This window comes from Empidonax traillii, unplaced genomic scaffold, assembly GCF_003031625.1.
Source record: "Empidonax traillii isolate 1590-97213 ecotype Southwest subspecies unplaced genomic scaffold, ASM303162v1 scaffold166:size2381449, whole genome shotgun sequence".
Classification (NCBI taxonomy): Eukaryota; Metazoa; Chordata; class Aves; order Passeriformes; family Tyrannidae; genus Empidonax; species Empidonax traillii.
Genome location: NW_020955359.1, coordinates 1,841,948 through 1,866,252, shown reverse-complemented (window position 1 = coordinate 1,866,252; position 24,305 = coordinate 1,841,948). Strand labels below are relative to the sequence as shown.

Genomic DNA, 24,305 nt, shown 5'->3' with positions numbered 1-24,305 from the left:
ATAGCAATGAAATTGGTACAATGATATACCAGATAACAGCTCAAATCCACTAACTGCCAGTTTGTGGGTGTTTTCTGTGTAGCAGTAAGGCTGTGCCAATGTAATATTTAACAGTTTATAACAAGGCTTTACTTCTCCAGCTCTGAGTTTGCTGAGACGTGGGTGTAGTTACCTGAAGCCATGGGAACCTTCCATTTCTCTAAGTAATGAAAGTGAAAACTCAAGGAAAGACAGAAGGGTAATGAATCCTGACTCAGAGACAACAGGAGAAATGTGCCCAGGGAAATCCTAGGATGCTGCCTTTGGTGGTGCTGTTTATCCTCTCTGAATGTGTGATTGCTTATTCATTTGCCTTTCCAGACTGGCTTCTAAGACAATATGTTCAAAGGCTTCCAAGGGATAAACCAACTCTTTGTGAGAGTTCTTGCAGGATTTCATCTGAAAATCAAAGAAGTATCATTTGTACACTAGCACAAGTTTACTCTTGGCTGAGGGGAAGAAATAGCAAGGACAGAGTTCATATTAGCTGCCCCCAGGATGGACTGAATCCAATAAATTCATGGAGAAGTGTGTTCCAAACAGTCAAACAGAGAACCGATGACCTGTCATTCAAATTACGGGGTTCACCAACCATCATGGACCATCGAAGGGTTTGCTGTGCATAATAAGAAGTCTGTTGGCAAACAGAACACATCTGGATGATTCAGGCAGACGTGATTGTGCTTTTGTAATGCCAGCAGTGGGCAGGATGAGGTGACACATCTGTCTGTGGCCAAGGGGAAGGAGTGAATCTGCCTCATGGTTGGTCTCTAGTTGTTCTCATCTCACAGGCACTGGGGTGGCAACTGTGTACAAGGTGGGGCAATTTTGAACCATATCAAATTCTATGAAAGGGCAAAGGGCCTTTAAAGTCATTTTTGCAGCCCTACTTCTCCATTCTTGTATTGATTTCTGAAAATTCAGAATTCAACCAGTGGCCTGCAGTGCATTGATTTCTATCCTAAATATTTGGCTTTCTTCTCCCAGAAGTTCTAATACCATTTTGCCTTTATTTAAGACATTCTGAAAAGAAGGACAATATTTTATGTCTTTGGACATTTCCTATGGTTTTTATTCCCTCTTACTGACAGAGGTAAAGAAAAATACTTAGTGCATAGAACCCCCCATAAATTACTTTCATAAATTTTGTAGAACCTACTTTTTGTGGCTCCGTGTTATTCCCCTCCTGGCCCCCTTTAGCACTTCATTTATTTACTCATTTCTTACAGTGATCTGATTTCTTACAGACCAAGCACGAAAAGACATTCCATATCAACCTTTTCTTCTGCAGGCATTGTTTGAAAAGAGCTTGTCCACCTCCAGACACAAGACTACATTTCTTTTCCCAGTGAAATAAAATTCTTTCAAGATATGAGACATGAAGAAAGATAAATATGTAGACCCAAACATTTCTTTTCTCCCATCGATTATTTTCATGGCAGTTTCTGAAAGGCTGAAGAGGCCAGAATATTTCTGTTTTTTGAGATGCATTAGGAATGGTTTAGAACTGGAATGTAATTAGACTTGGTAAGCAAAGCCTCCAGTCTCAGCAATGTTCTCTTTAACCACTACAGCGAAATCTGCTGCTTGGCTGGGAACACTGAGACAGATTTTGATTAACTCCTCAGGCATCAGCCATCCTGTGTGGCTCCTCATACACAGGGTTAGTGTGCCTTGGAATGCAGGAGTAGCCACATGGCTGTGAGCAGAACCCCTGTTCTGACAGTGTGCCAAACAGCACAGCACTGCAAAGGCTATTTTTTTTTTCCCTTTTTCCTTTTTCTGAAGGTTTATTTACTGTGTAAGTTTAGGCAGGTTTCTCCTTGGACATGTTAAACAGATTTTTCCAGTTGGGCTTTGTATACTTGACTGCATTGATTTACATAGCATTAAATTGCAGTATTTATGATTCAGTTTTGCAAAGTGCTGCAGTGATATTGTGATTTAGTGTTGATCAAAATACTCCAGGAACACACACATTCTACCTAATATAGAGACCAGTGGCATGCAGAATACTGGGGTCTAACCAGTTTAAGAAAAACAAAGTTTTTCTGACCAACCAAGGTCAATAGGTCCTGTCACCTGGAAGCAAATGGTGGCTACATCAGGTTAAATTAACATGAGGAAACCTGAAATCTGTTGCATGCAGATAGAAAAAGATCACACTACTTTGTTGTATTCTGGAGTGTTTTAACATTTTACATTTAAGCATCAGTGTGGTAAACTGCTGGTTCAGTATCATGCAATGAATGATAAACTTGAGAAGGAAATAAGACTGCCAGTTCTATCCTTGATCCAAGGAATGAAATTGTAAAAGAAGTCTAAGAGAATTATGTATTCAAATCTCTGATTTTCTCTGAAAATGCACTCAGTGGCTGTCCTGTAACTGTAAATCTGTTTTTTCATTTTTTTTTTTTCCTAAAGGCCTCTAAGCTCATGGCTTTTATGGCACCCACAATGGCAAATAAATACAAAAAATTTTCTACTGTGAAATATTTATTTCGTTTTATCTCATTTAAGCATATTTATCAGCTTGAGTTTTCCTGGAAACCTTATATACAGTAAGAAAAGTTGCCTTTTCGAACAGGAGCTATGCAAGGAGCCGTGCTGTCATGCTTAACTTGTGAATGAAGCATGACTGCAGCCTAAACTGATTACGGGAAAGGAGGGTTTGCTTTGCTTTCTACCAGTGCTGTCCGAAGCCAAAGAGGTTAACACTTAGGAGATTTGCTTAAAAGGCTTCTTCCACTTCTTCCTTGGGTAATCTTGCTTGCTTTTCCACTGGCTGGTTTGTAATGCTTCTCAAGCACCCCAGTTGGGATAAATCTGCTCGTGTGGAGTTTGCAGCAGCGCTCCCATTTCTCACCGGCGATACCGAACTGTTTGCAACCCTTTTGGCTGGTGGGCACCCTCGGTGTGTCCAAGGGCAGAGCTCCCCGTGTATTCCAGGGGCACAGCTCCCTCCTGCACGGGCAGCAGGGTGTGCAGCCTGTGCCGTGAGAGGCCCTCCCGAGCGGGCACAGCCTGGCTCCGGGCTGGAGCCGAGCAGGTGGCCTGTCCTGGCAGGCTGCACACTGCCTGCCGTGTGGGTCACCTCGCAGGAAAACTTCACGGCGCTCTGCAGTGTGATTTAGCATCTAAAAATGCGGGTTTGTTTCTCCTCAAGGTGCCACTTCATCGTGCTTAACGTTGACTGAGAAAGCTGTTATATTCCTGACCACGTTTATTTGTAATAACTGCTCTTAGCATGGACGTAATTTCATTTTGTTTTTCACACATTGCTGTTGGCATTCTTCTGTGTGCTGAATTTCTGTTGCAATACTTTTTATTACATGGTTTTCTTTTAGGATACTGTTGGCTATAGCTCTTAAATGTGTGTCTGAATCATCTATAAATCACCTATGAATACTGGTTGTGATGCCATAGGAAACTGCTTGAGGACTCAGAAGACCCAGTTAAGGTCTCTGAATGTGTAATTAGGGTGTACTTTTAATGCTGAAATAATCCTGCATTTTTCTGTCTTTCAACTGGCATCACTAGATTTACACTATTAATTCTTGAATAAAAAAAGAGACCTAAAGGATTTTTGAATTGTACTGGTTAAATTAAAAAAAAAGAAAATTCCCTGTGATATAATAGCTATTTTTTTGCATAACTTATTTTTATTTGGTCTGTTTCTTAACTACTATAATTTTAAAGAATTTTTAGCAATTGTTCTGGAATTAAGTAGATTTTTTTTTTTTTTTTTTTACAAAATAGTTGTGACATAAGTTCTTTCTATTACAAAGTTTTCATTTTCTAGTCTTTTTGCCAGGAGGAAAAAAAAAAAAAAAAAGTTTGTCATTCCCTAGCTGTACTTGCACACATTCAGGTCTGTATTCCATAGCTGTGCTTGCACACATTCAGGTCTGCTTTTTCTTCTCTCTTTCTCCTCTTCCTGTCTCCCTCCTATTAGACTCCATGACATTTCTATTATTGAAGTCTTGTGAATAGTTGCCAGAGGTTCCCAAGCTAGAGATGTGTCAAACTGAAAAGCACTGGTGTTCCCTGGCAATTCCCAAAGTTGCAGCGTCAGAAGGAAATGAGTTTCCTGTGGTTTTCATGCATGTTGAGCAAACTCACAGCAAAGCAGCAGCGCTGCCTGCTCTGAACAGAACCCTGAGCGGCCTTTGCTCAAAGCCAGAGCCTCTGGGAGTGACAGCCAGCCCAGGCAGAACAGGGAATGAAGCTCATTTCAATGAATATTTAATAGTGCACACACACAGGACTTCTGCCATATCAGAGTGTACAGCTCTGCCCTTTTTCCCAGGAACTGCAATCACAACCATTGCTGGTGGAAATGAGAGCCAGCAATGCTGAGCTGCAGCTCTGCCTCCCCTGCTGCTGCAGGGCCCTTGCTCATTTTCACAGGAGCCTGGGAAGGTTTGCAAACTTTCCCACTACCAAAATTGCCTGTTGTAGTTCATAGTGTCCCTAGAATGGGACCAGCTGATACGTTTCTGAATATTTTTGATGCTGTGGTATTATAGCTACTCCATATCAGATTTCCTTTTTTTTTTTTTGCTTCTCTTTTCCCCTTCCCCTTCTTCACACAAGCTGTTAGGGAAGGACTCTGGCAGCAATGAACTGTGGGCATTACAAATCGTGTTTCTGCTCTTCTTTCCTCCTGCCTCAAGCCCTTTGTTGTTATAGTGTGGGAGCAAAGCAGTGGTCTCTGTGACTTTCGTCTGTGTGATTTCTTTCAAGCACATTTACTGTCTTTGGAACCCCCTTTGCAGAACCAAAATAGCAGCCAGCTAGCTATTTATATTGTAATGTTAATGAGGGATTCATTCCTATCAGTTGTCTTACTGGTTCTGGTGAGTAATCCTGAGGAACATCACACTCTGCTGTTGACATATATCCATGTGGAGAGCTGAAAAGTATTAAACCTTCTGAGTTTTTGAATTTGGTGAGAATCCAAGCCAAAAGTATTGGTTGTTTACTTAAGTAAAATTGGCTTGCAACAAAGTGATCTTTATAACTGCTGAAAATTCCTGAGGCAAACCTCACTGTTCCTGTCACAGACACTGTAAAGGCAACAGATCTCTTTAAACTCAAAGAGTTTAAAGCTCTGTTGTCCTCATGGAGACAGATTCTGACATACAGGAACAAATAATATTTTCATACAAAAATAAGCCAAATATGAAGGAGTAGAACTGTGGGAAATAAAGTATGAGTATATGAATTTAAGTCTGTTTCTCACTGAGTTTGCTTCTCAACCCCCACATTCCTAAATTAAACATATTGATTGTAGTGGGATTTCAGAACTGTACACTCTGTTACTCTTTGGTCAGTCCTTGGGAAGACTTAAATCAAAGCTCTTCCTTAAAAAACTACTTTTCCTTTTTACCTTTTGAGTTTTCAAAAGAAGAAACCCTGAATCAGTCACTATAACCTGCTTTTATATTAGAATATTTTCATCTTAAAAGACTACTTTAGTTTGCAGTAACTTGTGATTTAATTACAAGACTTATTTTTCCACATAAATCATTCAAAGTCGACACTTCAAAATCATATAGAACTTTACTTCTATGTGCTGAGTATGAAGCTCAGCAGGAATTTTAAAATGGTGAGGAACTCTAGACAGATTCTCAAAACCTGTTAATTTTTTGAAAATCAGGTGTGGAAGGGGGTTCTGTCACCAGTGAAGTTGTAAGTTTTGATCATTTGGCACCTCTGAGAACCTCTCGCAGAACATCAAATGTTGAGCCCATGTATGAAACTCTTATTGCAAAAATACTGCTGTAAATCACCCACAAAACTAATAGTCTGGAAGGCAAAACGAGTGGAGGATGTTCAGAACAGCCAGTGCAACGTGGAGGCTCCATGGTGGGAACTGTAAAAGCCACACTTGAGAGTAAATCCAGGCTTTAGTTGGGATCCTGTGGTGTTGCTATTTATCTGCAGATGTTCACCATTGTTTTCATATCTTTATGATCAATCTCTACACTTAAATAATTGATACCAAATTTGCACTGCAGAGTGAGAAGTAGGTTTATGTATAGAGACATGTTTTGCAAACATGCAAAATAAAGCAGTCACAGAGAAGGGTGTTTCAGAAGGGATGCAAATGAAAATGCTTAACATTGTTAGACTTGAGCCTTGGTTTTCAGTGGTTCACTTTTATTGCCTAAGCATAAAGTTCCACTCAGTCGTGTCTTTACATCACTTAATGTGTAAAAAACCCCTCATGCATAATTCATCCCCATTTCATAGAAATAGGCTGGGATAATCCGTGCTTGATTTGGATTTACTTGTTTTTCTCCCTGTGCCGTGGCTGATGCCAGTAGATGGAAACAAGCCTGGTTGCTGTGAGCTGGTTACCTCTGAGGGCTCTGGTCACCAAAGGCATAAGACAAGCAAAAGAGAGTAACAACCCAAAAAACCTTCATTCTCTAGTGGTCAGCGGGGCTCATGGTACTGTGATTTTTAGATCTGTCCGTCGTGTCTTTTAGAAAGGAGAAAATAACTTGTTGTTTCATTTTGGTTCGCTATCACATCATTAGGGTTTTTTAAAATCAACCGGTTCCCAGAGAAAAAACCTGATTTTTTGTGGAAGGATGTGAGTTCTCTCACTGGGGGATTAGTGGAGTAGTGTTTATAAGCTGAGCTTTTATGAATTATTGGTTATGAATTTTGGCTATGGTTTAATTTTCACTTTTTTAAAATGCATGCTGATTACAAGAAAACATGGCTGTTTCTCTGTTGTAGGGAATCCACTTTAGGGAGTGTGGGTGGAAAGAATATCAATTTCAAGAACGAGAATTAGAATGCACAGATTTAAATTTGCAGTTTTGTCGTGAAAAATAGGTTAAGGGTTCGATACATTCTTATTAATATTCTTCAACCACCATAAAACTATGTAATAGACCAAATTCAGACAAAACAAATTCACTAGTTGTGAGTCCAACAAAGGTAAAAATTCTGAGATAAACATAAAGTAAATGAACCTGAAGATCAGGTTTCCTTTCTTTCACAAGTTCACTGTGTTACTAAAGTCTAAGAAATGAGACAACACGGATGGCAATGTTCAAGGGCATCTTATTCTGGTGTTAAAAGTGCTTTTGTAAAAGAAGGGCTATTTGCAGTTTCCTTCCAGCAGCTTAGATGTAGCTTCTGCCAAGACCAACACATCCCTAAAGTTCCCTTTCCACAGGTCCATCTGTTTGCTCGAGGATGGCTTGGGCAATGGCTGCTGGGCTGCTTACAGCAGAATTCCCCAGTTTAGAAAGAATATCTCCCTGTTTTTACAGTAAAATGTTGGTTTTTAAAAGGCTGAAAAAGATTGTCAGCAAAACAGATGATTTTGCTCAAGATGCTGATGCTTTGCACAAACAACATATTTATAATTAAAATATGGGTACCTCACTGGAAGAAGAAATGAGTGTGCTGGCTGATAAAATGGGAAAATATTTTGATCAGGACTCCCCAAGCATTTTTTATTTGCCTATGGCAAAGTGCCTGTGGGTAAATGACAGAGGTAACAGTTAAATTATTTAGGGGAAGCAAGAAAAGGTCTTGAAATTTCATCTGAATGCTCTGGGCAGGATCTAAAGTTTGGTGGGTCTCAGCAGAAGACATGGATGAAACAAGTGATGCTCCACATCACCTAGCAGGGGGATTGGTAAAGTGAGTGCTGCTTGGCTTTGCTCCTGTGCCTGAAGGAGAAGCATGGATTAAAATATGAAAGACTTCCTTAACAAATGAACACTCAAAAGCTTCAAATTCTGCAGCCACACTGAGCTAAGAAAATAATAATAATAAAAATATACCAAGCTTTTATATTGGTGCTTCCTTGAGACAGATCTGGAGTTCCAATGTGGAACTGAGCAGATCGTCTGATCTGGCATCATTCATGGCACTGAACATACCTCCAGATATCTGAAATCATCACGTGAATTGCCCTCTGCACATTACAAATGATGCATGAATCTGTGCTTCCCAGTCAGTTTTTCATGGTGGTAAATCCAGGGAGTAACTCCTATGTCCCAGATCGTTTTTGATCCATCTTTGTTGTAACTGCTTATGGAAGTAGTAATGGAAAATTTCTTTACTCTTTGAAATGAAAGCACAATTCCTTTTTAAACCTTCCAAAGAAACATGAATATTTACCCATCAATGTAACAGTGTGGTTGGTATAGGAAAGTAGACTAATAGAAACATATTACTTCCAATAGTTCAGCTGTTCTACTTTTTCTAAAAGTGACTGTATCAAACCCCCATGAATACATGGGCAGGTGGGTTGTGTCTTTCCATTTTTCCAAATACAGTATTTCTTTCCAGCCCAGAGCACAGTGAATGGTACACAGGGAATGGTACAGAATCTTATCTTGTGATGAGATGGGTGTCAGATTCTTAGGAGGTCATTGTGAAGTCACTTCTATTCTCCAAAGATAGATCTTTTATCAGCATAGACTTCCTGTCATTTCCATGGCAGGAGAAGGTCTGAATCTTAAGAAAAGGCAGTAACAGATTTCCCATCAGACAGGAGGATGCTTCAGAGATAACAGCCCAGAGTTCACTTCATGGGGAGGATCCTCTGTGTGTGTCGAGGACACACAGGTGGGTCGGGTTTCCTCACGTGCTTCCCCTTGCTGGGGAAGAAGTTGCCTTGTGCACCGGCACACTTGTGGCCACACTATTTTCTGCAGGGGCCTAACCAGGAGATATTTATTCTCTGAGTGTCATATTTGCAGAATCTCACTTTGCAGTTTTGCAACTGCAAGCAGAGCTGAGCACTGTCTAATGTTTCCTTTGGGATCAAAGAACTGTGCAGCTCCAAGAAATGCTGGGAGCTGTAGACTCAGAGATGTGATGGTGGGTCTGCTGCCAATTATATTCTCCTTCTAGCTTCACTATATCCAATCAATTAGATCTGATTTAATCCCACAGGAGACTAACAAATCCCAGCATCAGGAAAGGCTTTCTGGGTCTGTGTTTCAGGGAGGAATTTTGTCCATTGTAATTTTTTTTTTTTTTTGGCAAAGTCATTTCCTATCAATTCCTCAAAGGTTTGAATGTGTGGGGGAGAAGGGAAGAAAAAGTTTTTGAAAGAAATATAAAATCATGTTAAACTGTAGAAATACTTGTATTCACAGCTTTTACTTGCCTGTCTGTGGAACTCTCCAGTAGCTGAGTGATCATTTTCCCAGGGATTTAGAAGTTTGGTTTGGGGGATTTTTAAATTTCTGCAAGAAACTCTAAAGAAAGTTTGTTCCTTTGCACTCCCTGAAGGTGAAAATTAAGAAAAGAAAATTAACTGTTACTGAGCCAGGCTCACAGAGCAGTGTGACTGAACTAATACCTCAGGATAATGAGGCCAGTATGAGCTTGAGAAAAACTCTTATTAAAGAGTGATGGGCTACAACTCTTACAGTTTAGCAGAGTGGAATTTCAAGTTGGATTGTTCATGCTTTCCAAATGAATGTCCAAATGATGTGCATAAAAATTTGTGATGAGCTACCTTTGTATGTCCTGGGACTTGAATTTCATGAAGGTGTTCAGCTACAAGATCTCCATCCACTTGTAGCTTTAGGCATGCCAGTATTGCTTAAGTGAGCAATAACCATCTAAGCATGGAGTAAAAACATGGTTGATGAACTGGAAATGAGAATAATTTATGCAGAAAAACCTCTTTCTGCACTTTTCACATAAATAATCAAAAATGCAAAAGCACTGAAGGAAATGAGGATCATGTTGTCTCAGGTGACCAAAAAATTGAAATATCAGAACACTGGGTGTTTGTAGCAACACAATATTCAGTGACCACTTTTGCTGGGACTGCTCTTGGAGCTTGTTAACCCTTTTTGCTCAGATAGTCTCTCCAATTCTTTGGTAGGAAGAATTTGGCCCTGTTGAAAAGAGATTCAGTGACTTAAAAATGGAAAAATAATGGATGAAAAGTGTGCACCTATCAGTAAGTCAGATCAGTTAGAGAGGCTAGAGATACTTGGAGGTAGACTTCTTATCTATTCAGTCATGAAATGTGTGTTGCTCTCCTCACTTCCAAGTGATCCTCTGCTTTCTGCTGATTGCTCCTCGGTGGTTTATGTGCCAAGGTAGAAGGAGAGCAAAATTCTAGTGCAGTGAGGAAACCAGTGAGCAGAGCTCTGCTCACTATTACCTTGTTGTACTCCAAGCACTCATCTGAGAATAGAAAATAGGCACAGAATGTCCTCATATCATTAGGAGATGTAAATGCCAGCAGACAGTGAATTTGGTCAGCACCATGGCCAGTACTTGAGGAATTCGGGAGGCTACAACAAATAAAGTAACTCCTAACAAGAAATGAGAAAAACATCCTCTTCCATTGAAGGTATAAGGGTTTGGCTGTGCAGTTTGAACTTATTCATGTGAAAATATTTGGCTTTTTAAATAAAATACATCCACATTGGTCTTTTCAGCTTTCTTCTCCCCTGTTGTGCTGAATCAGACACTCTGCACTGCACATGTTTGCATTGCACACATGCATGAACAGTCCAACTTCCAACTGCACTCTGCCTAGTTGTATCCTTTGGAGGCCAGGGTGTAGCTTTAATCCAGCTTCCTAGGGATCAGCCTGGCCTCACCACTCAAGTATGGGTCATTCTTATTCAGTAACACAATGCAAATTAAGAGCAAGGGCACTGTTGTCTCTTGTTTTCACAAGCACTTGAATCCTCACTGAATTTGATGGAGGTCCTGAACATGATCAAAACAGAGATTACTGTGACTTGCTACTTTTCCATAAAGTGAATTTTCACAGCAGCCATCACTGAGGAATGAGTAGCTCACTTCTAAAATTAGCCAAATTTTTAGGACATCTGTAGTTCAGAAGAAAGCAGCTGTGTAGAAATTAATTTAAAACTGCCTCTGGTAAAGCTTCACTTTTTTAGTTATCTAAACTTCTTACCACTTATGACCACATCCTGATGAGCGATATTCATGTGCCACAGCTACCGTTGATTCAAAGCAGTAGCAATTCTTCTTCCTCCACCCCTAGCCCCCCATTAAAGACAAGGGTTAAGCACAGTGGACTACACCCAAACAATGGGCTCATGCAGAGTGAGGGGCACTCAAATGAATAGGATTTGCCTCAAACAGATGGGGAAATACAGAACAAATCCCTTATTAAATTTCTGCTGTGGCAAATGAATACACCCTCAAGCCACTGTCAATGAATGCAAAGGGAAAAGGGCTGCACACACTGGCTGACCTGCTGTGGGGATCCATGAATACGACCCTGAATGTGAGCAGGCAAAAAGTGCCTTCACCCTGTGACACGAATACCCCGTCAGGGCGAACTCACTCGCTGTCTGGTTGCTCAAAAGATCTTGTCAGGTTTAATTTGTGTTGGTGGGTTTGATGTAGGCCAGGTCCTATTTCCTCTCAGAGCTCTCCTGAAGGCAGTCTGAGCTCTGCCATGTGCTGATTGCTTGGTGTCAGTGTGGTCACAGACCCAGGCCTGGCTGGCATTGTGGGAAAACCCCTTTGGGATCTTGAGGTGTACTCAAGAGCTACTCTGGGAGGAACCATGGACTTGAGAGTCTGAGAAAGGTTGAAAACTGAGTGTGTTTCATTCTTGTTCCATATATCCAGACAGAGGGTGCAAATGTATAACAGTTTCAAAAACTCTTTCGTTTTCTGCTGAAAAGTTTGGATAAGATTGCAGCACTTTTGTACTTGTGAGAATTCACCTGCATCTAAAGCTTGGCTAACAGGGTCTGAGACCGGCAGATCTATGGGGAAAAAAGAGAGAGAGGATAGGAAGGATAGGGCAAAAGCATGGGAAGATGGTACAATACTCTTAAAAGAAAATGTCCCTGAAAGTTATGTTTAATTTAGTTTAAGATTCTGAGAAGCATTATACAACTTCTGAAGCTGAAGTGCGCAATCTTTCAAGGTTGATTTAACTGTATGGTTATAATCGAGCTGTTTTAAAAACCTGTACTCAGACACACAAGAAATATTTAGCTTCTAATTTAGTAATTTTTTTTTAAAAGGTACTTTCAGTGGCTCTTGGGCAGATGAGAGAAGTTTCTTACAGTGTTTCATCTCTCATTTTATAATGCTGAAGTACCTTTTAGCTTTGATGATTGGCTTGACCTAAATTGACATCTGACAAAGAAGCCTGATATCAGCACATAAATCTGTGATAATCACCACATCATTACACAGTGCCACCTTTTGAAGAGGGAATTGCAAAGCTACTCAGTATTCAAAATTCAGCAGAAAGCTATTAACCCTTGTTTTTATAAATAGATTTAAAAGTGCCACTTGTAAGGAGCACAACTGACAAGCTCTGAAGCAAAACTAAACTATTTGAGATGGGACTTTGATGCACATTTCATTAGAGTTCTGCTGCCCTGAAATGCAGATAACACAAAGTCGGTTTGTGCTGAAAAGTTTTTCTGGTGTGATTAATACTAGATTCCTAAATCAGAATGTTCTCAGCTGTTCTGCTGTTTTTCTGAGATAAATATGCCTGTCTGAAAATAGGCGGTGTGACATTGCTCTGAATGTATGGGGAAATGATGTATCCATGCACATGTGTGAGCTAAGCAAGGGTTAGTGTGAAGTTATGAATAGACCCCCCCAGTTCTTAACTTATTATTGTCTAGAAGGGGCCTGAAATGTAAGGTGACAAAGGCTTTCTGCCTTCACAAGGTGTGCAGAAGGTATTTACGGCCTCTGAAAACTATTCTTGATTTACACATCCAGTAAGGAAATTATTTTGACTTCTTAACCCACTATTGTCTTTTCCCTCCCCACAGCTGTTTCTTTGAGGGTGTTCTCCCATTAGCTTAAAATAATATTAACAGTCACAGAAAATAGGCACCACTGGGATCTTTAGTAGGAGCTTTATCATGCACTAATTGTTTGAAATCATAAGACCTCAGAATATTCCTCCAGGGATCTGCTAATGCACATCCTACAGGAAATGTGGAAGCTCTTAATTTGGAAGTGTTACAAGTACCTTCTCTCTTCGGAAGTTTTTAGCAGGTATCTAAATTATATGCTTAAATTTGAAGCATATCTGATGTTTTTCTCTCTCATTTGTGCAGATAGCTATGGAAAATACACACCACAATGCATACACAGGCATATTAGAGAATAACTCAGGGGATCATCAAGCCCAGCTCCCTCTTCCTTGCAGATCCAGGGTATAAAGAACTGATGTTGAACTGTGCATGCAGTATAGGGGAAACGTGCTGAAAGTGGTTTGCTGTGGGCATGGTGTGGTTTTGTGTGCATATATAAACACCCCTGCGTGGGGTCACCATTCTGGTCCCCCTGGTAATTTTTATTGCAGTTCCAACTAGCATGATTTTCTGTATTAAACTCTACCATGGGATATTCCACATGAAAGCATATCATGAAGCAGTCCAGATGAGCAAGACTTTGTTTTTAACTTTGAAGCAGCGTGTCAGCTGCCAACAGCAAATGCAGCACAGTGATCTGAAGAAGTCATGCATCGCGTCGCTCACTTACCCACTGCCTTTAGAGAGGCGTACTTGTTAAGCTCTTTGCCTGGGGGCTGTTGCTCATACGGGTTTGTGATCTGTCCCAGGCTGGGATATGAATGTTGATGTGCCATCTGAGGAAGGAGGGGAGATGTTGGCATGACATTATTCATCTGTGGTGGATCTGTATTAAAGAAAATCGACAAGCATTAAGAAAAAAGTAAGTTAGTCTTAAGGTTTCGATGTTGTTCCCGAGTACAGATTAGACAGGGGGTGCCATGAGATTCGATGCAGCAAAACAGTATTTGCTACTGAAGTAAGAGTTGAGTACAGCAAACCTGTACTTCAAACAGTTAATGGCATGATTAAAGGCTGGCAAGTGATTGTAGCAACACGTGGTAACTTTTGTATAAAAAAATCCTTGAACTAGAAAATAGGTTTTCAAAACGACTGAACACCAACACAAATAATTGAATTTGCTGCAGCATTAGGATACAAACCAAAACATGGAGTTGGTTCCAAGTTGTCTTGAATACAGGGCGGTTGTGCCTCTGTGTGCAGTTAAATAGCCAGACTCATTTCACTTGGCTCGGGCGGGGCTGCTGCATTTACATTTCGTGGGCTCTTACACCGCTCCCAATCCCGGCCTGCTGCTTTGCACAGCACTGTGTTGTGTTCTGTAGACGTGGCCCCCAGTGCAGAATGGGCTTTTCTGATTTGTGACGATCATTAGGTGATTTCATCAAAGCAAACCCTTTGTCCTCCTGTTTTCTCCCTTTCCCTGGCAGTGGGTATCACAATATCATACTATAGGAATGTTTTTCGTAGCAGACACACAGAAAAGCAGGACTTAACTACTGCTAATTGCAACTTTATACCAGCACTCACCCCATATCGAAATATTGAAGTTGATTTGTTCCTTTTATAGCAGAGAATACAACCTGTATACTTTTCTTTCTAAGATATAAATAATTTATTTATTGTTTTTAATATTCGGTTCCAGCTCCTAAAACACTTGGTCAGAATTGTATGCTGCACTCTGTTTGCAAACCTAAATTTCAACAGACAACAGTCTTCCTCTAGACTGTGGATTTTGAGATATTTGGAGCTGAATGGCAATCCTAGAACCTTGTCATGGCTTCTGCAATCACAGACAAACACATTTTTCTCCTGCAATGAAACCACAGTGCTGGACTGGTGACAGAAACTCCCTCAACATCAAGTACTGGGTAGAGATCATGTAGAGAGAAAGCTGCTCCGTTACAGGAAAGGTGATTTATTGTGATGGATGGACTAGACCCTCCTCCAAGTGCCCACAAGGATCTGGCAGGAGCCAAATATCCCTTCAGTTTGCCAGGATTTTAAGGGATTTGAGCCACTTGGCTTTGCCCAGCTCATTAATAAGCAGGGGCTCTGAAGTCAGTTAACAGATTTACTGCTGGAGAGAAAAGAAAGCGGTGGTGTTTTTTAAGTTCCTTCGCCATCAGTGCTGCCTGGTGCAGCCTGTGCTGTTCACACTGGGCCTGCCCTGCCTCTGCACAGCTCTGGAATCACAGACATGTGGACCCAGGTTGGGAGGGCACTCTGAGGTAACTGGAGGGAAGTGTCACAAGTGCCATCACCTAATAACAGTCTGATTCTTGTTGCTGGTACTGGTTGTTAATAGGGAACAAATGGGTTGCGGATAATAGAGCTGAATGAGGAATTATTTTCCCATACAAAAAGAGTTTTACAGTGAGTGGGTATTTTTTTTCTTTTACCGAAGAAATGAAATCTGAAGTGGGACTTTTTTTGTACAAATATTGTGTCAGATCAAGAGAAACATTTTGTCATGATTTCAAAATTTAATATATATAAAAGATAAGTTGATACACATTTTAAAAGAAAAATGTTAGTTTGGATTGGAAACAGGTACTTTTTGTGTTCAGAATTCCCCCCAAAGTATTGAAACAGTCTTTGAGTCTTTTTTGACAGTTTTACCTTTAAAGGGTAAATTCGCTAAGTCAGCCCTTTCACAGAAACACATTATTTTAAGGAATTGCTATATTGTAATTTCAAATCTTCGTTCGCGAAGCCTAGCCATGATCTGATTTTGCAATAAATAAAAACTCTCAGGATGTTTCTTTTCAGCTCTAAAACTGGCATGTCTGATGCACCCAAGTGGAGTTACTCTTCTCTTAGAGCAGGAGTTCATGAAATCCTGTACCTTTCTCATTCCATCTCCAGAGTACAGCTGAGGAAAGCCTCTTACTCTGTTTGAACAAACAAATAGCTGACTATTCTCCCCCAACCATCCATGTCTTCCAAGTATCTCTCTTTTCTGATTGCATGTGTGAGTACACTTTTGAGCAGGACTGCCAGCACAAGTGCATTTCAATACAGGGCAGCACTGAAGGTACCAGCACGAGTGGGACCTTTACCTGTAAGGAAAGTGTCAAACTTTTACACTACACTCACTAATTTTTTTCTGAGTAGAGCTAAATCTTAGTTCATCATAGGAGCACTTCATAGATGCTACTGTTACGAAGTTCCCTTTGGCAATTCCTATTCCTAACTCTGTCAAAGCATTGTGATTTCAACGTGGTGGAAGTATTGTGAGCACCAGTATTTCTACACTCACTGCTGAAGGAACTTCCAGCTGTAGAGACTTGTAAAAAAAATGTAAATTAGGTGTAGTTAACCAGGACTGTTTCTGTGGTTTTGTCTTAGACCTCTCAGTTTTACTCAGTCAGCACTTCAGACTCAGTGTAGGAAGTTCCCCCAGAGATGTCCTGGGGAAGATGACTTGGGTGAACCTGGGCTCCGTCCCACTGTTCAGTGGCAGAATGTTGTTACTGAGTTCCTGGGTTACTAGTGATGCTGGGCTTTGCTTCTTGGAGTGTTTATAAAGAAATACGTTTTCAATTTCTAGATCATCTTTGACTTCTCTTTTGCCTTGTTAAAATCCCAGAAATCTTCTGAATTATGAATCTCAAGAGAATTAAAGACAGTAATTCTTTTGCTGCCACACTGGCTCCGCAGTGCCCCTCACTCACACCCTGATGCTTGCACAAGGCTAAGTCATCACATGGAATTACTCATTCAGTGGGACATTTGCACAAAGTAAATTAAGCAAAAGGCCAAACTCTGGCAAAGTGCATTTAACCATATCAAAGATTGATTCCTATTTATAAAAAGGCTCCCATTGGAATGGACTCCTAGGGCCTGCAAGAAAAAGCTCAGCTTGACATATACATCTGTCTAATCTGAATCAAGCTAAATTTTAGTCTAACTAAAGATGGTAATGTAAAATTTTAAATACTTTTTCCCTGCAGTTGGAAAAAATAGCGAGTGTTACACATTGGGGAACAAATAATAATCAACTCAGTTCTTCAAAACATTTTTTGATACAAGGGATTGATTTCAACTGGAAGAGAGTTTAACCAGAAAAATCCCTACCAGCTTTATGAATGACCTCTAGTTCCAGGTTAAATCCCTTATACTTACAGAGCAGATATTCTGTGGTTGGTATTTGCAGTATCTGGTTTCAGTGAATGGGGACAACTCTAACCCAAAAGCCTTGGCCGTGCTCATACGTTATTTTTGGCAACATGACACTGGTATTGTCCGTCACAGGATTCCACAGGACCAGCTGCACTGTGCCACTGCCAATTTGGGTGTTTATTTTTAAAAGACAGAGAATAGGAACATCACAAAGAGTCAAAAAACTGTTTGTGCCGCAGCTTCTAGCACGAATAATCAGACCTGATTAGCAATGGTGATATCGTAAAAAACCTGCAATATTCCCAACCTTTCTTGTTTTCTGCTGAAGCGAGGGAATACGGTGCCAGCCTGCTTCCTAACCTTCCAAGACTTTGAGGAGTCATTGTGGGCAATGTGTTAGTGGTTTTCTCTCTGTCTTCTACTTCCAGCCCTAAAGGCAGAGTTTGAAGAAATGTGCTGGAGCTCAGCACACACAAGCTCGATGTCTGCTGGTCAGAAAATGAGACACAGGGGGGAAAAAAGGAAAATAAACAAGTTCTTCATATGCTTCTTCATAAGAGTGCTTTTGACTGTAATTCCCTTAAGATATGTAAGTATAGGAAAGCTGGTAGGAGACACATGGAAAAGAAAATAACTGGAAGGAAGCTGCTCCAAAACCAGTTTATAGCTGGAGAAAGTGGGTTCTGCATCCCGGCCACCAACAGTGAGCCCTTGGAAATGGCAAAGGCAGTGGCTTCTGGTCACAGCCCAATAGTTGATGAAGATTGATCATTATGTTATCTGTTTATTACCTTGGCCTATATCTCAGACTGTGCAATTTAAACTCGTATCCAGATGTTACAGCTAATTGCTTACTGAATTTTCCAAGTGAAAATACTTTTTTCAGAGCATTTCCATCCCCCCCAGTTGTGAATTTCAGAGTTACTGTAGTGTGCATCACGGTGACAGTGGTGTAATTGGGTACTTTAATTAATCTGTACTCTATTCAATTAAGATGGGGTTATATCTGGTTTATTCACTTCATTCAGTAACCAAGGAGTGGGCATGTAAGCAATTATTGAACAAAAAAAAGAACCCAGTGTCAAACACCTGACACCAACCATAGTCACATGTATGAAAGTGGTGAGACAAGCAAACACCTCAAAACTGACTGTTTGGATTTCTGCACTGTCTGTAGAATATGCTGGGTGTTCACCTAGTTTGATCAGTCTTGTCAAGGAGCTGCCAGGGCTATGGGAGAGACTCAGGATTAGAGGAAGGGATGTGAGAGGGCTGCTGGCAATAACACACTTGTTCACTGCTCGAGAGCCAAGAGCCTGCCACGGGCACCCCTTAAGCTCGGCCACCATCGTCCTCCTCCTTCAGCCACGAGAGAGGAAACCTGTTCTTAGAGTACCTGGGGATTCATTCCTTTCTGTACAATGAAGGCAATGATTCAGTGCCTGAAGACTGGGAAAATGAACAAACTCCACAGGCACAGAATGGAATCTATTAGAAAAGGAGAGGTTCCAGGCACGAGGAAAAGAACAAACAGGCCATGCAGTAACAAAACAGGAGAGGATGGGGGAAGGGCAGGAAAGCAGAGTGAGGCTTTGCTACAAAAGCTACCTGCAGACACATGGACAAAAGAAATGAGAACAAGACAGACAAAAGAAGTCTGGAAAGTCAAACGTGAGGGGGGGAATTCAGAGCAAAATATAATAATAGCTGGGCATTTTCAGATGCTCAAGAGAAAAAGATATGCTCTGCACTAGCTAAAACTGAAAATTAGAGCTATGAAAACAGGATAGATCTGAGTGATTAGAGAATACCTGTATAAAATTGCTCCCCTCCCATCCATAACTGCACTGCCACCAACAAGCATATTTGCCTCTTTGTTCTTGAGTGTATTCCATTTAATTACAAGACCAGCTCATCCAGCATTGCAAATCCATACTCTTGCTCCTGCAAGGCTCACCAACAGAAACTGCAGGTGCTAGTTCTGAAAAAACACAGATATGATGAAGCCTGTGGGATTTTAACAACTTGACCATGCCTGTAAACTAAGTCCTTTCAGACCAGTTCCTTCCTGGATAATAAAACTATTTGACATTCACTGAGCCTCCTGTTGGGCTGCAACTCAAATCCTTGGCCTAGAGGCTCTTGCCTCTACTCTGAAATAATAATGTCATTCCTTTCAATATGTCTTCATCTGATAGTCTTACCAAACTTGGATTATTACTGCAGCCATTTCTCAACACTTGTAACCTTGCAGTGCAGCTTCTGGGATGAGGTTCTCCCCTCAGCAACACATAGAGCTGTGTTATTCTGTATATAATTCTGGTGTAAGGCATTCCTATAAGTCTCTGTCCCTTATGATCTGCAGACTTTGTTTTCTCCTCAGTGATGCACAAGTCATGTGAGTAGTTGTATTGCCCCTTACTGTGATAGCTCTGAGACAATACATATTTTTTATGGCAATTTATGCTAGTCAAGGATCTGTTCTGTCTCTACACCATATCACAAAAACATTCTTGTAACACAGACAACCTACCCGTCTAATCACAATCACAAAAAAGATCTGAGATGAGTGGGATGGCATTTCATCCAGAAGAAAAAAATGTTTCTGTTTAATGGAAGTGACAGTCTACAGTGTAAATGCTTGTCATCAAACATACTGTCTTATGCCTTCCCCTGTCCTACCAAGCAGTTGTAGGAGTTAGTCCCATGCTACATGCTGGGATTCTCCGTGGTGCCACTGCTCTGATGTCTAAGGCTGCATGTTTTCTGTTCACTTCCCACATGATTAACCTCTTGCTCTCTTGCTGTCTCCCACAGTAAGGGTTGTGTGGTCTTTCACATACAGATAACCTCCCTGGATTTCTGAGGCCAAGCTTTCCCCCCAGTATAGAAAAATGCTGGATGCAGGAACACCTTCAGTCCCACTGTGAGACTCCAGAGGTACTAAACTCCAATGACATGCTGGTGTTGAGGGCTGTGCTGGCACTGGGGAGCATAGGAGAGGGGACATATACCCTGCTGTGAGGGGTTATGGATCAGCAGCTCCGTAGTGCTGAGTGGCACCACAATTCCTGGTGCTTCAAGCTGAAGATTGGCAAGAGATAGGATGGCTGACTTTGCTCTGGTAGGAGAGGTAACCTGCAGGGCCATCCAGTGAGCTGTGCAGTCACAGTGCTGCTGTTGCTCAAGCAATGCCCCATGCCTGGTTTGAAATGGCAAAATTCCCAAATCTCCTTCCAGTGCAGTGGAATTCTGTGCTGCTGTCAAATTTAGGCAATGCTATCTACACACACTCAAAACCATATGGTCCCTTCATTCTGAATGCTTTTATGCATCCTCATCCTCAAGATGAGGACAGCACTAATTTTACAATACAAATCCTCCCCCTTCCACCCCTTCAATTTTCCATCTACATCCTTCAGGCACTTACCTATGTGAAAGTCAGAGATTGTATTTCTTTGAATAATGATTGAAATGAAACATAAAAGTAGGAAAATCAGTAGTAATGTGGCCAAAGAGATGTGATGCTCCACTGCCATCTAGTCCAGCCAGAGAAGAACACACAATGTTCCTGTATATGTGCCTTTTTCTTATTGAATGTGCTGCTACCATTTGATGTTTAAATCTATGGGAATTTTATATATATATATAAAAATCTTATGGCTGTGAGCTCTTCTGAACTCTATGTGACAAGTTGCAAATGGGAAAAGAGATAACTTTGTGTATCAGTTAAATTCAAGACTGAAGCTTCTCACTGTCTTCTAGATGAAGTCTCTGATGCTGTGAGGTGCTGAATTCTCTGTGGTCACAGTGATTTGGGAGATGGGGCCTTCTTCTTGTTTCAGGTCTGGGCTCCTTGATTCTGGTTAGACTCCAAGTGTGTAGGAGCAGAGTTCTGTGAAATCACTTGGCTGTTTTACTGCCATCCAAGGAGGGTGGGAGTGGAATATCACTGGCCTTGTGACTAAACTGGCTGGAAGCCTCTCTCTTCTGCTTTTCATTTCCCTTGGGCTCCATGCTGTGCCATCACACTCACACTCCTGCAATTTTTTCTGGGCTCCTGCTTTGCTAAAGAGCCCCAGTCCGAGGTTGGTTTTCCACGTAGACTTTCATTGCGCGACACCGGATCTCCTCACAGGAAGGTTATTTTCGTGTCCTCTGGAGGTTTGCTCTTCCGTCATAATTACTCACAACCTGACAGACTTATAATCCTCTGATAGGATTTGTGACATTGTAATCTTCTCCACAGCAACCCATTGTGGCTTCACAAACAGAGGATTAGAACCTCTAAGAAGGCAATAAGCAGATGAACCCTCGAGATACCAAGACCCTGCTCTCATATCACTTTCCAGGGCCTGAGCTGTGGGAGGGCAGGGAGCAGTGCTGTGTTCTCACTCCTGCCCACATTTCTGGGTTTCTTCATCTTCTTTTGCCTCAAGTAACAGAGTTGAGAAATTAATTAAACCCACCAGTTATACACACGTTGAGCACTGCAAATATCCTTAGCCATGCAAATTAAGAAAAGATAAATTAGGCAAATTTGACTTACACAACAGATTTTTTTTTCTCCCAGAAGAATGTTCTTTACACTTTCCCATAATGTACCAGTTGTTTTACAAATCAAACACTTCTGTACCTTTCCACAGAAATAAAAAGAACCTACTAAGATGTACCAGCCAGCTTAGAGCCGTTGTTTTGACTGCTTTGTCTTTCAATGAAATTACTTGCTTTCCAATAATTAATATACTTTTACATAATGGGAATGTGCCTGCCATTATAATATTTATTCTAAATATTTGTATGTCTTGTTTATTGTTTTCTCTCACTGTAATGGTTTGAATACATTAAAAATTCCTTTGCTTCAGGCATTCCATTAGTTTGTCTATTAGCTATCCCCGTACTATATTCTAACAGTTTAGAAGGAAAAGACCAGACAGTATAAAATTATAGAAGCAAACATGTTACCAACTTCATGCTATTGTTATTTATTGTTATGTCTAAGCAGTAGGTTGGCAGTCCCTTGCCTGTAAGTTGTGGGTAACAAATGGCCTGCAGGATGTTCAAAGGCAAAGGCAATTACAAGGAAGATTTAAGGTAGGGAGAAAGTTAAAATTGGAAAGAAGTTGCTCAGCACTGTTTCCCTTCAGCCAACAAAGGCTAAGGACAATTTCACTAGTGAATCATCCGGTTAATGTGGGGTTTGAGAAATATTTTACCTAAATATATGCCTCACCTGAAGCATATCCCAGTGGCATATTGTGTCCTGATGTACCTGACCCAGCAATGGAGATGAGTGTGCTTTTTACCTTGTGGCATAATCCAGTTTATTCTTTTAGAGTCTCTCTAGAGATGAAAATACATCAGTGTGCCCCAGTGAAGCTGTAATAGCCAGCTCTGGATCTCTTATTTCCCAATCCACATGTGCAAGTCTTGTTAATGTCAATCTGTTAGTTTGTGTTAAGCAATCAAAAGCTCAGGCAAAGAACACAGAAGGTCGATGGAGAATTGGAGTTCTGTTCTCAGAAAACTAGTTTGTTATCTTTTAGAACAGCAGACATCAAAATGCATTGATTGTGAAGTAGGATGCATATTATCCTGTAGCATAGCCTCACTGAAAATACAAAAGATGAGCCCACTTATGCTGTCCTCTTCTCAAGAGGGGTTACCTCTGCTCTTGATAAGTGTTAGTCATGTTCCTAAAAAGCCGTCAGTGAGCGGCTTCCCAGCCTGCCTGCACAGACTGCTCCAGATCCTATGCTATTCCAGTGGTATCCTCACTGTTGGAGAACTTGTCCTGTTGTTGTGGTTTACATTTTCTTTAGGACTGCGAGTGAGGTCCATTATTTCTCTTATCCTCCATGGAGATGGAGAAAGGAGGATGACTACTCCTTGTGCTGCAAGGCTTTTCTGAAGTCTCTGCACTACAGAATGAGGGGTTTAATTCTTCCCATGCAGAATGATCAGAGGTTTCAGAAATGCGGTCTTTCTGAACACATCCTTCCTGGGGTTTGGCATCTCATCTCTTCTCATACGTCTCATATCTTGTAGGATCTCCACTTAATTCTGAACCCTAGCACACCACTTCTTCTCTGGCATCAGCACAGTGTTGTTGATCCATTTCTGCCTTTGATCTCGTAAAGCCCAGAAATCCTTTTATGTCAGACTACTCTTTACAATGATTGTTCTTATACCTAGAACTTGTGTCTCACTTAATAGGGATGCACCTTGTGTTTTTTTTAAATTTCCAGCTTTTTAGGATCTTTTGAATTCTAATTCGGTCCTTCTAAATCTTTGAAACACTGTCCAGCTTGGTGTCGTTTCTAAATTTAATATGTCCAGTGTCCCATTGTCCTCCTCATTAATGAAAATATTGCACTATGGTGGTGACAGAATAAATCACTTCAGAAATCTTTTCACTGTATCCTTCCGTTTAAAAATAAAATAGGAATCATTTGGGATTATTCTCTGAATGCAGTTTTTAGACCATTTTGCATCAACCTTTTATAAACAGCTTCTGAAATCCTATTAAAAAATCAAGATTTTTTGTATCTACAGCATTCCCCAATACAAAGGACCTGTTACACTGACATGAAAGGGAATTGCTCAGGTTTAGCTCCATTTGTTCCTAACAAATCTGCATGAGTGGTTATTCATGACCACTTGATTTCTATTCCTTTCTCCCTTCCTTTCCCCTGCCCCTTAATTAATGAATTAAATTAATACTAAATGATTTTGTGTCTCTTTTAAGGCTTGACAGCACAGCTTTGAGAGTTTTACAGAATTCCATCCATTGGGTGAGTTCTCAAAGATAATGGCACTTAGAGGACTTGAGCCCTTTCCCCAGGTGTACAGGATGAATCCTTCTGGGCCATCAAATAGAAACATGTTCTAATTTTTCCAGGTGCTCTTCAAACCTGCCCTTCTTGTCCTCAGGTGTGACCCCTCCTCCCTACTCTGATGGTGGTTTTTGTTAGTTTCTTGAAACTCTTGCCTTTTTTTTAAAGTGAATACTGAAGTCCTGTCTTCCAAAAAGGACAAGTTGATTCTTTGAATCTTCAGATTCCAATATCTTCTAATAACTATAAATAAATAATAAGTAGTATTTTGGAGCCCTATATATGGTTCTCCTTAACCTTATCTAAACCTTATCTAAGTGGGCATTTATATGAGCCACGGTAATTTGGATTGGCCCTTTATGAAAAATAATAGTTTAACACTTCACTGCTTAGTTGTGATGTGTTACACATTGTTATTCCAATAATTTCTCGATTCAAATTATTTCCTATTTACATAATGTTG

General features: G+C 40.7%; 1 protein-coding gene across 2 annotated transcripts in view; it reads right to left on the bottom strand.

The window, feature by feature from the left end:
• The window catches only part of SHISA9 (shisa family member 9), a 164,870-nt gene that overhangs the window by 5,932 nt on the left and 134,633 nt on the right, over positions 1 to 24,305 (bottom strand). For both annotated transcript variants that reach the window (XM_027885483.1, XM_027885482.1), the window contains one exon: positions 13,552 to 13,707. In XM_027885483.1, the coding sequence (XP_027741284.1) occupies positions 13,552 to 13,707 (156 nt within the window). The remainder of the gene's footprint in view (positions 1 to 13,551; positions 13,708 to 24,305) is intronic.